At 50.2% G+C, this 13,922-nt stretch overlaps 1 protein-coding gene across 1 annotated transcript; it reads left to right on the top strand.

Annotated features, from left to right (window-relative positions):
- The first annotated feature begins 1,251 nt into the window (after positions 1–1,251).
- PIP5K1A (phosphatidylinositol-4-phosphate 5-kinase, type I, alpha) lies at positions 1,252–11,178 on the top strand. Its single transcript, XM_010012675.1, has 12 exons — positions 1,252–1,341; positions 3,400–3,530; positions 3,918–4,035; positions 4,268–4,420; positions 4,844–5,143; positions 5,830–6,035; positions 6,656–6,739; positions 7,288–7,336; positions 7,728–7,812; positions 8,114–8,251; positions 8,881–9,010; positions 11,112–11,178. The coding sequence occupies exons 1-12, from the start codon at positions 1,252–1,254 to the stop codon at positions 11,176–11,178; spliced, it is 1,551 nt and encodes a 516-aa protein (XP_010010977.1).
- Positions 11,179–13,922: the final 2,744 nt, after the last annotated feature.

The raw sequence follows: 13,922 nt of genomic DNA, 5'->3' as shown, positions 1-13,922 counted from the left end.
GTTTCTGTGTGTGCCTGGTTGGGGGCAGCGTCCCTGGTGTGGGAGCTCTTGGCCCCCCTCAGCTCTGGCTGGTGGTTTTGTGGTGCAGACACATTGCAGAGGGCAGTGTCTGCTTACAGCGTCCAGAAAATGCCAGCTGGGAATGGAGGCCTAAGAGAGAGAAGACCCAGTTCTGGTTAATGGGTGGCAGTAATCCTGCAAAGCCACACGAGGCAGGGAGGTTGCTGGTAGCACCTCTGGAGCCCTGGCCAGTAGCACCAACACACAAGTGAGTTTGGCTGCAAGCAGTCAGCAGCACAGCACTTCCTTGGGGCTTGACAGAAGTTGTCTCTGCTGGAAGAGGAGAAGCTGGGAAGAAATCAGCCATGATTCAGTGCTTTTTTGTGAGTCAGTGCTCTTTTGGATGCCTGAAAACATTCATGCAAACCAGGCGTTGTGTCAGGCTTTTTGTGAGGCATAATCGTGATTAACCCCTTCTAATTGTGGCTTTGTTCTTTTCACAGGATCATCTACTTTCAAAAAATCACTCACCCCTGAGGTAAGTTTCTGACCAACAAGACACTTTGTTCCCAAGCTGAGAGAATGTGGAATTTCAGACTTGCCTGCTGTTTTTCCAATCCCATTCAAGTTAGGAACAAGCCAGGCTCCAAGCTGTGAGTACAGCACGCTGCAGGTGCCCATGGGAGAAATCGGAGCATTTCTCCTTACCTGGGGGAATCTCTGCTTAAAAACCCAGCTTGTCCTGGAACTGAACAGTTCTTGTGCCACCAAAACACCGCAGAGATCTGCTGCTGTGAGCAAGACCTTCAGCTCCTTTTGACTGAGAGATGCCACTTAACAGCTGTGTGTGAGAGACAGAAGATGATGAGCTCTTGTGGCATGAATCAGAATAGAGTTTGCCACCGTCCTAAAATGTTTCCTCAAAGACTTGCCCTCACTGGCAGAAAGCACAGTGACCAGCTCTGGTTGGTCCAGACTTGCTTAGAGCCCATCTGTTTGTGATGATGGGGACTAGAAAAAAGCAAACCCTTCCTTCCATGGTCTTGCATGAAGGTGTTTCTCTCTGGTTAGATGCCCAGCCTCAGTCACACAGGGTTCACTCAGTTGTTTGAAGGCATTTCAGTGCTGTTGCTGTCCTGGAGGCCAGCTTGTACCATGTCCTGGGGTTTCAGCAGTGGACACTTCGCAGGCTCCATCTGAGACACTGGGTTTTACATCCTTGGTTCTTACCATCTTTTACTCCATTCCTAGATGCCAGGTTCTTCTGGGCAGCCAGGCTCACAGACCATAAAGAAAGGGCACAGAGGAGTGGACTCCACAGGCGAGACTACCTATAAAAAGGTAAGTTCCCTCTTGCACTCATTTACCTGCTGTTGCTCTCCTTCAGAGCAGCATCTCTCATGAGATTCATGTTGGGTGATGGGTAACATCTGTGACAGTCTCTGAAGACAATCTCAGAGGGAAGTAGCCAAAAGAGTGGAGATGTGCTGCTCAGCTGCTCTTCTGCAGCCTTCTAAAGAGGGGATTGTTGTTAAACATTGCCCATCAGCAACACTTACGAGGCCTCTTCTGGCTTTTGGGTGCTTTCTGTGCTCTGTGGGCACAATAGTTTCTGTAGATCTTGTGGTATTACTGGAATTTGCTTTACAAAGGGGAGATTGAGTGTCTCTGAAAAGCCTGTTGATGTGTGTGTGTTGTGGATGCTGCTTCCTGGCTGTGGGGCTTGTGAGATTGGGCCAACTTTCTCTGAAGTGGGGCTGACTTTAGGTGTAGGTGAAGTGGGTAATGGCTTGATAGGGGCATTTCACTGCATTGTGTAAGCAAAGCTGCTGGTCCGAAATCTCTAATCCAGATGTTCCTCCGTTTGTCCACTGGGAATCAGAGTGGAAGCCAGGAATTCAAATAGTGTTTCTACAGAAGCCATCTTTTGGTTTACTGCCCTTTTTGGAACTGCTTGTGTCTTCCAGACTGGGATCTGGCTTTCAGTTTCCCAGCAAATTCAGAGGTAGAAGGTTAGCAGCAATAGGAGAGAAAAGCAGGAGCCAATGGAAAATGCCTGAAATGTTTCTTGCAAGGATCCCAGAAACCTGGTGGGACATTACATGGGATTTGTCTGGAAATGGACAGTCTGTGTTTTCCATCCCCTCCTTTTCCAGGGGTGGCAAGTTGTTTGTTAAAATTCTTTGCCCTGTGAAGTGATGGTAAACACACAGGAGCTGCTCAGCTGAATGTGTGGCTAATAGAAAAGGAAGAGGAAAAATACTTGTTCCTTGGCAACCTGACCCTGTGGCTCTGTGTTCACAAACAAGGCAGCATTGCTGGGCCATGTTGGTAAGTTCCATTTCTCAACAGTGGGACTGTCCTGGGAGTTTTAACCAGGGCAAGAGCTGAGCTGAGACCTGTTTTCAAGCAACTTCAGCCTTTAGGGGGTAGGGAAGGAAAGCAGAATCAAGTTCTTCCTCCTGCCCCATCTAACACTGAAGTAGGTATCGGGTGCAGCTGAAGTAGAAGAGGACGTTGTCAACAGGGTGGAGTTACTGCCAGTTTTTGTTGCTCTCTCTTCAGGGAACTGTGAGCAGGTCTCTTGCTGCTGTGATAACAAAACCCAGTTAAGTGGGACAGATGTTCCCATCTGTGTTACAAGGTTTCATGCAGGATGTGTGTCTGGGGAAAACATTTGAGCTGTTTGTCCCCCAGATACTGCTGTGTCCTGCGTTGCCAAATACTTTGATCTACAGTGATGTCTTGCATCTGGCAGGGGGCTGGGCTTTGTTTAGCTCAAGGAAACAAACACTAACTCGTTGGCTCATGAGCCCTAGATCTTGTTCTGAGTCTCATTGCTTTATGTACAATGAGACCTCAGCAAGAGAGGCAGAGGCAGGAATGTGGCAGCACCAAACAGAAGCGTGTGTTGTGTGCTGCCCATGCCCGCCCTGTCCTGCAGAAGACCTGAGTCTGTGCCCAAGCTGGGGAAGGAACAGCTTCAAAGTGTGTAAATCCAAGGTCACGGTGGCAAAAAGTGTGTTTATTCATAGGGGCAGAAGATAATCTGTCCCTGGGTATCTTCCCCCTCTGACTGCAGGACATGTAGGTGAGTGCTGTGGGAGAACACGGTGAAATTCAGTCCTTTTTAGGGTGTTGAGATTTCAGACCAAGTTTGGTCCCAGAGCACTGGGATCAAGCAGGATGCTGTCAGGGATGTAGGGGTGTGCCCTGGAGCTCCCCTTGCCAAAGTGATGTTAGTCTATGAGAGAGAAGTGACAGAAGCTGGAACCAGTAGGTGTAAAATGCCCCAGCTGCAGTGCTGGTTTAGAATGGGGACTCTCTTTCAATTCCTTTCCTTCCTATTTCCAGTCTGCTGCTCCACATTGTCTTAACTCATTTTCTCTGCCCCTCCAGACAACATCATCTGCCTTGAAGGGTGCCATTCAGCTGGGCATTACACACACAGTTGGAAGCTTGAGCACCAAACCCGAAAGAGATGTTCTCATGCAAGATTTCTACGTAGTAGAAAGTATTTTCTTCCCAAGGTTGGTGCTTGCTTTCTTCTCTTTTCAGTGCTCTGGCAGTGAGCAGCAGCATTAGCTCCTAACCCTGCTTCCTTCCATGAGGAAGCCACACCAAACCAGGACAGCTGAGTGCAGGAGTGAGCACAGGACTCCTCCGTACAGACCAAGGCTGGCTCCTGCCTGGCCCCTGTGCTGGAAGAACCCTGGCTCTTCCCTGTATGTGTCCACACCAGTGGTGTGAACACAGGCAGGCTTGCTGCTGGGTTTGCCTACGTGTGTCCCTCTCGGGTGGGTGCTTTCCAGCCCTTGAGCGTGTTAGAAGCAGCTCCCCTGGAGGTGTTTGCATTTAGGGCAGTTCTTGAGGTGTTTCAAAGAGCAATACCTGTGTGTGCTTCTCCCCTGGCCCAGTGAAGGGAGTAACCTGACCCCAGCTCACCATTACAATGACTTTCGGTTCAAAACCTACGCTCCAGTGGCCTTTCGCTATTTCCGGGAGCTCTTTGGGATCCGACCAGACGACTACCTGGTGAGTTGGTGCTGGAAGCAGGTTCCTGCTGCCTGCATGCTCTGTGTGACAAGTGTCCTCTTCCCCCTCGCTGAGCTGGGAAGTGCTGTGAGGCCCCGTGGCAAGCGCTGTATCACAGCAGTGGAGGCCACGTGTGACCCTGGGGTTTGCCCCTGTTAATGTTTAAAAGGAAGAGCCTTCATGCTGGTGTTTCCTCCCTCTGAGTGTGTGTCTCTCCCCTTGTCCTCCTCAGTACTCGCTCTGCAATGAGCCACTCATTGAACTTTCAAACTCGGGGGCCAGCGGGTCCCTCTTCTACGTGTCCAGCGACGATGAGTTCATCATCAAAAAGGTTCAGCACAAAGAGGCTGAGTTCCTGCAGAAGCTGCTGCCTGGCTACTACATGGTGAGTCACTTGGGCAAGGCTTTCCCTGCAGGCTAGGGAAGGGTCCCTCAGGGCTACCAGTGTGACACATCTAACTCTGCACCGCCTGGTGGATGTTTTATGTGTGCCCCAGCTGAGTGGCAGCTTCTCTCTCGACTGTCTGAGGCTAAGCACGATCCCTTCCTTTGCTCAAGCCTCCCCAGCTTAGCTTCTGTGTGAGTAAGCAGCAAATTCCTTCCTGTAATTTTTCTGTGACCTGTTCAGCTTTGCAGAGAGGTTATTAACAATGGTAGGCATCACCCATCTGTGCTTTGTGTTCACCCTTGTCTCCTGGCTGCTTTGGCAATGGCTTTGAACCACTGCCAGTTCCACTTCAACCTAGAAGCACAGGAATTCTGAATAACCAGGATGGCTTTGAAGGTGTTTCTGTCTTGGGTGTTTCAGAATTTAAACCAGAACCCAAGGACGCTGCTGCCAAAGTTTTATGGCCTCTACTGTGTCCAGGCTGGGGGCAAGAACATTCGCATTGTTGTGATGAACAACCTGCTGCCACGGTCTGTCAAAATGCACCTGAAGTACGACCTCAAGGGCTCCACCTACAAGCGCCGAGCGTCCCAGAAGGAGAGGGAGAAGGTCTTCCCAACGTACAAGGACTTGGATTTTATGCAGGACATCCCTGATGGCCTCTTCTTAGACTCTGACATGTATAATGCCCTGTGCAAAACGTTGCAAAGAGACTGTTTGGTAAGTGGAAGGGGGAGGGGTGGTGTGGAGAGTCCTTTCATTTTCTCTGAGCCTTTCCCACAAAAGGAGGTGGCAGCTTCACCCTTGGAGCCTCTGCCCGTTGACTTGGAGAACCCATTTTGTGTAGTGGTGGTGGTATGGACAAGCAGCAGAACGTGGGCTCTGGGTTTGTTCAGTGCTTCCAAACTGAATTAACCCAGCACTGCCTCTAGAGGTGGAGGAAGCATCCGCTGCCGAGGTTGAGCTCTGGAGCAGGGCAGGTTCTTCTGGCCAGCAGGATGCTTCACAGAGTCTGGTCTCCAGTTGGGCAGCTGGGCAGAAGTTGCTGTTCTCCCCTGGTTTGAGTCCCTGTCTGCACAGGGCTACGACCCGTGGCTTTCCTCTAACTCCTTTTGGCGACTGTGGATGGGTTGATGTAGATGGGTTGATGTAGATGGGTTGATGTAGATGGGTTGATGTAGATGGGTTGATGTAGATGGGTTGATGTAGATGGGTTGATGTAGATGGGTTGATGTAGATGGGTTGATGTAGATGGGTTGATGTAGATGGGTTGATGTAGATGGACTGGATTAAAAGCCATCACCTCAGGGCTCTAAACAAAAACGCTAACTGTGCTTCTGAAACGTCTGCTCTGCCAGTGTCCCTCCTTGCAGTGCTGACGGAGCTTGTGGTCACTTTCTGCCCAGGTCCTGCAGAGCTTTAAAATCATGGATTACAGTTTGCTTGTTGCAATCCATAACATGGATCTGGCCCAGCGAGAGCACGCGATGGCAGATGGGACGTTGCAGGCTGACATGCGGCGACCCGCTGCCCAGAAGGCCCTTTACTCCACAGCCATGGAATCCATCCAGGGAGAGGCCCGGCGAGGGGGCACCATAGAAACAGATGACCAGTAAGTCTGTGTTGGGATTGTTCTTCCCACTTGAACCCCAAGTTTGGTTATTGGAGGCTTAGTTTAGACGCAGACTGGGCTATACGGGATTGTGTCACGCTGGGCAGAGAGGTCTGTGGTATCAGATTGTGCTTTCGTCTTTGCTTTCCCTTCCTTAATGTACAAAAGATACTTTTCTTGCCTTCCAGGGGGTGTTAGAGAGTTCTCTGCCCACCAATTACTGGCAGCTTCAACTGGTTACTTCCATCCTCCTCTAAGAGGCATAGTGAGTGCTTTGTTAGGTCAGAGAAGCAGCTGCCATCTTCGTGTGGATGGTAGTAGATGCTCTTTATGGTTGCTTGGCCTCTTCTCACACAGAAGTTAGGATTAATCTTCATCTTCACTAGCAACTGTCATACAGAGGGGAAAAGGAGGTCAGTCCTCAGGAGATTTAGCAACTTACTGGAAGAGCATTTTGCTCTGACTTGTCTTCCCCAATCCTTTAGCTGAGCAGGAGGTGCCTCCTGCATCTGGCACTTGTTAAATAGTTCACACAGTGTTCAGCCCATGTTAGGGTGCACGAGGCAGGCAGTGGGGGATGAAAACAGCCTGTTTCATGTTTGTGCCCTGTCCTTTTTTAGGATGGGAGGGATTCCAGCCCGCAACGCCAAGGGGGAGAGGCTACTCCTGTACATTGGCATCATTGATGTGTTGCAGTCCTACAGGTAAGAACCCTTTAGTAGCAGCCGTGTCACCTGGTGAAGGCCACTTTACAGCGTGGGTTGCCCCTGCTTGGTTGTCAAAATTGACTTTCAAGAAATGGTTAAGACACAAACTTTTTTTGCTTTCTATTTTTATGACATTGGGTATTTTGGGATCAGTTTCTGGGTCTTGCTTATTGGATTTACTTCAAGTTCTTGGAACAGGTTTACTTTTCAGCAGTTGGTTTTGTACGCTTGGTGGTTGCACACAGGTGCTGTGCAGAAAGTGGCAAGATAAAAACCAAGTGGTGGCTTAAAATGGCCATAACCACTTCTCCCTATAAAATCACTGCAAGTTAATTGCCCTTTATAATTATGCCTGAGAAACTCTCCCTCTGGGAGAGCAAACTGTGCAGTCAGCCCTGGTATCTGTGGAACAGTCTTAGAAACATGGGACAAGGAAGAGAATCCAAAGGCAAAGCAGTCGGTGTTTGGAGTGTGTCACCACTGGTCAGGAGCACAAAATGACACAGACAGTGGGGACCTGGTGTAAAAATCCTTTCCTTTGTCAGATTTGTCAAGAAGCTGGAGCACTCTTGGAAGGCCCTTGTACACGATGGGGTAAGTAGGAAAATAGCACTTTGAACTTGCTTAGCAATAATGCCAGTGTCTTTTTAAACTGTGCCTGCTGTCCTTGCTCCTTCTGGGCATAAGATCCTGAATTTCCAAGGGGGATGTGTGTGTTTGTCCTCTTTATATGTGATTACTTCCTAGGTACTGGCAAAAGTGTTGGTTTTGTTGACACTGGTCATCTGCTTAGTCATTAACAAGTATTAATTGCTTTGGATTCAATGCCTACTGCTAATGTGCTCCTCTCAGCTGCTAGTGAGGGCGACTCTGAGAACCCCTGCCTGTTCCTAGTCCTACACAGTGTGTTTTCAGGGCTGACAGCCCAAGATGCTCATGTTAACCTTGATCACTTAATCAGATCGTTTGTCTCTTGGACTTGTAGGACACTGTATCTGTGCACAGACCCAGCTTCTATGCCGAAAGGTTCCAACGGTTCATGTGCAACACAGCGTTCAAGAAGATCCCCTGTAAGTATCTGTGCACAGCTCTACTCTTGGCTATTGCCATGGTTTCTGACTTCTCCCTGCTCAGCAGCTGTAGTTTGGGAAGGTGGATGCGAGCGTGCAAGAGCTTTAGGAATTCTGTTGTGCTGTGTCACATCTTCCTGGCTCCCAGATTGTTCTTGCCTCAAAGATGTGACCTTACAGGAGCTGTTTCATTCGTTGGCTTTTTCTTTCGGGGCACAGCTCTGGTGCCAGACTCTCACTGGAAAGTTTTACTCCTTCCTGAAAGTGTTTGAAAAGTGCTTTCTTGGCTTTTGTCTTTAAGTAAAACCATCCCCTTCGAAGAAGAGCCGGTCGGGCACAGCAGTTCCGCGGCGGAGCTGTCAAGGAGCAGTGCCTTCCCAGCCACACATGTCTTGTGAGACAAAAGCACAAGTGATGACAGAGGCAGATGTAGAGCAAGGTTGGTGCCTGAGCTAAAAACCTAGAGTTGTTTTTCAGCTTGTTTTTGTCTACTGGAAGCTGTGTGAGACACTTTCATGTTGGTTCGTGGGCTTGCTGGGGAGGGATTGTGGGTGCAGGAAGCCAAAATGGCCTGTGACAGCCTGACACCATAAGAGTGGCTGGAGGAACAGTGAGCCCTGGACAGGCTCTGCTCTTTCCAAGTATTCTGTTGCGACAAATGCAGGGCAGGATGATAAACCTTCTATTTCAGTAAAAGCCAGAGGATGAGACCAGACTGTGGAGGGGGGAATTGTTAGCTCATGTGTCTTCATGGAATCTTTCAGCCTTGTCCAAGCATCTAGCTTGACCCTTGCTTCGCCTGGGAAAGAGGACTAAGGTTGTGTGACAGTCCTGTGTGCCTCATCTCTTCCCAACAGAGCCCGTGGGGTTTGTGCCAGGGGAGAAGCAGGGCTAGGCAGTTGTGTGGAGGCTTGGACTTGGAACAGAGAACTGCCTGCAGGGCTGGTTCTTCAGTGCCTGGGTGTCTTAGGTGTATTGCATGGGATCCAGCACAGATACCAACCCCTGGACAGTGTGGGAGCTCATGCCACTTGTGCTGGTGATGGAACAGTCTGTGCTTCAACTCAGGTTCCCACCTTGGTCGCCCAGATCTCCTGCCCAGGACCCTGCCAGTGGATGAAGCTAACAGCGATTCTGTCGCGACAACCCTGTCCACGTCTTCCTTGGGCAGTGGAGGCCTCAACTCGCCTGCTAATAGGTGAGGCTCTTGTGGCTTTGGCACATGGCAGGCTGGTGGCTCCTGCAAGCCAGGTTCACAAGTCATGGGAGGACTTTGTGCTGCTCTGTGGGTGTTTTGGGGGTTGGCATGCTCGCAGAAATACCCCTTGGAGTGGTCGTTGTGTTGTGGAGCAAGTTCAGTGCTGTTGGTTTCAAGCACGTGCAAGGGGGAAGCATTGTATGTGTGTGTGTGTGTCAGTTACAGATGACATGATCTTGCATCTTCTGCTTGAGCTGTGTGAGGGTCCCAGTGGCTTTTTAGTTCCTTGTGTGTTCTGTATTTAATGGCTTTATTCTGGAGTTGAGGTAATTGTGCTGATCAAAGTGAGTTGGTAAAAAGTGTCACTGCTAAAATGTATGTGAAGAGCATTGACGTGGTGATGGGTGATGCTGAAGGTGACCTTCCTGCTGCTGTTTTCAGAGGGTTGGGCTTTCTTGCAACATATGGATTGGGTTGGCATTGAGCTCCTACAACTCCTCGGGGAGGGAGGCTGCAGGATGTGTGCAGGATGGTTCAGTATGTGTCAGAAGCTGAAATGCATGGAGAGCGCCGAGGGAGCTGGTGGCTGCCTTTGAATGTTGAATCTCTTGCTGAAGTGGTAAGACTGGCAAGGATGAGGAGGAGCTGTGGTCAGAGGATGATCCCTTTCATAGAAGTTGTTCTGAGGTGTTAACTTCTCTTCCTGGAAGCAATCGGGAACAGTCTTCCCCATTCCTGAGCTAGTGCCTGCACAGTGGCGCAGATGGAAGCGCCTGCTCTCCCCTGAGCTGCAGGAGAATGAGATGCAATTGTAACTAACACCTCTTACTCCCTCTGTAAAACATGGAAACTTCTTGGTAGGGATCCTAAACCAGAGCTGCTCCTTTCCAGTAAGTCAGCATGCCTGAGGTGTTCCTTTTTACTTAACTGAGGGTCTCTCTCCTTCAATCTCTGCGTAGGTCAGTGGGCGTGCAAGTGCATAAAGCTGACAGCTCAGCAAAGGATTTGACTAGGACAGCTCCTGGCATCTTCCAGTCTAGGTGAGGGGAGGAACCAGACTCTGAAACTTTCTCCTGTCTAGAGGTGTCCTCAGTGAGGCTTTACACTGGGGTTTGGCCTCATGCTTGCTGCTGACCAGTGGTTACAGAGGCTCTGTGCAGTGGGTTCACTCCTACAGCGTGGTAACACAGCGTGTCCCGGTGCCAGGGCTCAGCCATCCTTAGGGCATCTGTCTGTGTGAGGCTTTGGGGTAAAACCTCTCAGGATGGTGTCCTCCCGACCCTGCCCCGTGCTGAGCACCCTTCCTGGGCAAAGCACAGGTTCTGGTGGGTAAGATCAAACCTGCTGCAACACTTTTGTAACCTGGGGAGATCCGTAAAGCTCTGCCAGCCCTGAGAAAGGGAGAAAGGGAAATGGAATGTAACAGGTTGGTTGTGGGTTCTTTGGTTGGGTTTCTTTCTCTCCACAGAATTGGCCAGTCTGGCAGGGTGTTCACCACCCTTTGAGGAGGTGACCTCTTAAATCTCTGTAGCCCTGTTCAAAGGGGAGTGATCTCTCCCAAAAGCTCAGCAGCTCCAGCTTCTGCCCTTCCAAGGGTGCACACGGAGGGGGAGGCAGGATCTGGCTCGCTCCAGTGTATCAGTTGCTCGGTGTACCCGTGTTGTATATCCTTTTGTCAGGCTGTAGCTTGAATTCAGGGCATAAAAGCTTTGCTGGGGCATTTTCAAACAAGGTGCCTCTGTCTGGAAAGGCTGAGACTTGCTGAGCTCCGGTGCTTTGTCGTTTCTTTGTCCCTGGACTCTTTTCACCCAGGACCATTTCTGTGTGGATGAGATGCTTGAAGACGTCTGTAAAGAGGTGCTGCTGCTTTGCTGGACAAAAGATCCTTGTTTCTAACAGCTGAAGTCATGTCAGACTAGGAGGGCTGATTTTCTAGGTGGTGTTTTGGGTGCCTGCCCTAGCAGGGATCGTGTGGCTTTGTGTTAAACCTGCCTTACAAATGCCTTTGTGCTGTGCTGGGACATCTCCTCGGCTGGGGACAGCAGGAGCAACCCAGGAGACGTGACTTATTGACTGCTCACTTTTAAAAACTGCTTTACAGGTCTCCCCCTTCTGTTTCCCCAGTGGCTCCCCAGGGCCTTCCATACCCGAGCACTCTGCAGAGCTGAGAGATCAGCTCGAAGACCTGCAGGAGACTGAGATAAGCTTTGTGAGTACTCCCCTGTTTAGGAGGAAAAGAGCGGCCTGGGAGGTGGATGGAGAACTGGTGGAGGTTACGTGGTCCCTAGTTATGCTGGGAAGATGGGCACAGAGTGGGATGTGTGAGTTAAACAGAGCAGGAGCAGATGTTTTCATCCCGCTCTGGATTGGGAAGGTTCAGCCTGCCCTGTGCCAGGCACCAGTTAGTGATAAGCTGCTGCCCCAACTGCCTCAGATAAGCAAGAGGCAAAGCAGAGACATTCCTCTTTCCTGGAGGCTCAGAGTGGGTCTGATGAAACGGGTCGAGCTGCTCATCTTGCTGTCCCTGCAGCAGATGATAAATACTCAAGACCCTCCTGTAGCAATGTAAGTTGGTGGCTGGTTTAAGCCTGAACTCAGCAGCCCCCTCAGCTCTGCCTCTCCTGGGGTGGAGAAGGTTGAGGGGAAGATGAGGCAGGAGACCTGATGCTCTTCCTCAGGGGAAGGCTGACCCCTCCCTGGCATCTCCCCCTCTTTTCTCTTCACAGTGAAGCAACACAGAATTGCTGCGATGGAATTGTTCTGTTCTCTGCGTGGTCCGTGGAGTCTGACAAAGAATTCAGCCCCTGTTGCTGATTGGTTTTTTTCTTTTTTTTTTTTTTTTTTTTCCTAAATAATCTTATCTGGACAGAAACCCAAAAGCTGGAAGGTTGGGCCACACTTAGTGGGATAGTATTAACAAAGACCGAGCCAGCACAGCTGAGCCTCGGACACCTGAAAGTCTCCTTAGAGCAGAGCCCACCACTGTGTCCCTGCTGTCCTCCTGCCTTTGGAGCCTGGTGAGAGCAAGGACGGCGGCGGGGAGGAGGAGGAGGAGGAGGAGGAGCTGCTCATCGTGGGCTGAAGCCCTCTGGAGAAGGGACCTGACGTTCAGGAGTTGGCCGCTTGCGATGCGACACCACGGACCTGGCGGGGCCGAGCGGCTCTTTGGAGTTCCTGGGAGGGGAAACGGGCGTTGAGGCCTCCCTGGGGCAGTTTGCCATAGAGCAACACGGTTTTATTTTGTATTTTAGCCAAGTTTTTAATTTAAAGGTTTCTCTGAACTCAGTCACATCACTTCTTCCTGCTCCTGCAATGTGGTCTTTTTACTACTTTTATTTTAATAAATAGGGGTGTTTTTCAGTGCTCCTCCAGAACGTACCCGATGTGAGAGAGGCACAAAGGGGGAGCAGAAGCTTCACTGCCTGTGGACGAGCTCCTCTCTCCCGGCTGCTGTCCCCTCCTCTGTTTGCAGTCCTGCATCGCCCCACGACAGCGACGAGGAGAGCGAGGTGCTGCGCCGCGGTGCTCACAGGACTTTGAATGTATGAAGCTTTTCAGATGTCGGGGAGGTTTTGGATTCCTTTGTCCCCTGGTTTTTAACTGAAGCCCCTTTGGCCCTTCCCCAGCCACAGCGAAGGGAGAGCTCTGCGAGGGGCAGATTTTATAGAAGTGTTTCTTAAGCCAACGGACCAAACCCAACCTGCTCCGTTCCCTTCCCCTGCCCTCATCCTGCTCTGGGCCCCACGTCCCTTTTGATACCTTGCCTGTGTTGTAGCTGTGGTTGACACCGGTGCTCCTGGCAGCTTGAAACAGAGATTCCTGCTCAAGTGGGTCAGACCTGTGCCTCCACACAGTGTGGAGCTTTTGGGGTCTGATTTGATTGTAACTCACCTGAAAAGCTGGAAGGGGGGGGATTGTTCTGCTGCCCTTTCCCCACAGTGATGCCTGGCCCACAGCGGCTGCAGCCTTCAGAAATCTCGGAGCAGAAGTTGGACTGAGCTTTATTTTCACAAAATGCTTTTTTAAAAGAAATGAAGTGACTCTTCCCCGTGTTCCTGATGGGTCAGAATCTGCAGGGGGAGGGTTTATATATATTAAAAAAGGTAATTTAAAGCTTGCCCTTGTTGGTAGTACAAGGGGTTTCTCTACTAACTAGCAATGATTGCTAAAGAAACACAGAATGTAGTGCTGTAGAAAGAGACTTTTTTGGTTAGTTGATGTTTCAGAGCCAAGTCTCTTCCCACCTTCCACTTGAACCTCTTAAAGTGGATGTGACACAAGCTGGTATTTTTTTAAGAAAGCATTTTATTTTTATTCTTTGCTGGTTTTCCTGGCCTGTCCCTGGGTGTCCGGATCCCCAGGGCTGGAATGGCCTGTCCCTGGGTGTCGGGATCCACAGGGATCGGGCAGGGGAGTGTTGAGGACAGTCCCTGTTTATAAACTGGTTCTCAAGGGCTCTTGAACCTTTCGATGCCAATTTAACGTCACGATGAGACCCGGGAGCGGGAGGAAGGGCAGCTCGGGGCTGCCTGTGCTGGATCTTCCCTTCTCCCTCCCTGGTACCTCTGACTCAATCCAGCAGGTTACACTTTATAGCCGAAGTAACTGTCTATATTAGACGCTTGTTTCTTATCTTCCCTCCTAACCCCTTTCATTTTATTTTTAACCAGGTGGGAAGAAAACCAAGTCTCAGATTTTTCATGATGTAATATTTATGAAGCTGTATTTAAGTGTTTGTTTTCCTGGGGATAGTTATTCAGTGAGTAGGGAGCTGGGGTGGGGTGGGGTTGGGGGGTGTTTCTATATTGACCTCTGCTTTGTAATGGGTTTTCAGAACTGCTTTTTTGCCTGTGTGCGTGTTTCGAAGTGCCGGGTCCTGGGGTTTCATGGCTCTTTAAACCCCACCAGCGTG

The sequence above is a fragment of the Nestor notabilis genome, unplaced genomic scaffold (genome assembly GCF_000696875.1).
Source record: "Nestor notabilis isolate BGI_N333 unplaced genomic scaffold, ASM69687v1 scaffold22014, whole genome shotgun sequence".
NCBI lineage: Eukaryota > Metazoa > Chordata > Aves > Psittaciformes > Psittacidae > Nestor > Nestor notabilis.
The sequence above is the reverse complement of the archived record's forward strand: the minus strand, read 5'-3'. Positions and strand labels throughout refer to the sequence as shown.

Coding starts and splice junctions, on each gene's coding strand:
- PIP5K1A (XM_010012675.1), top strand. CDS start 1,252: ATGCCAGGTTCTTCTGGGCAGCCAGGCTCACAGACCATAAAGAAAGGG. Junction 1,342..3,399: donor GCGAGACTACCTATAAAAAG/GTAAGTTCCCTC, acceptor CTGCCCCTCCAG/ACAACATCATCTGCCTTGAA. Junction 8,252..8,880: donor AGAGGCAGATGTAGAGCAAG/GTTGGTGCCTGA, acceptor GCTTCAACTCAG/GTTCCCACCTTGGTCGCCCA.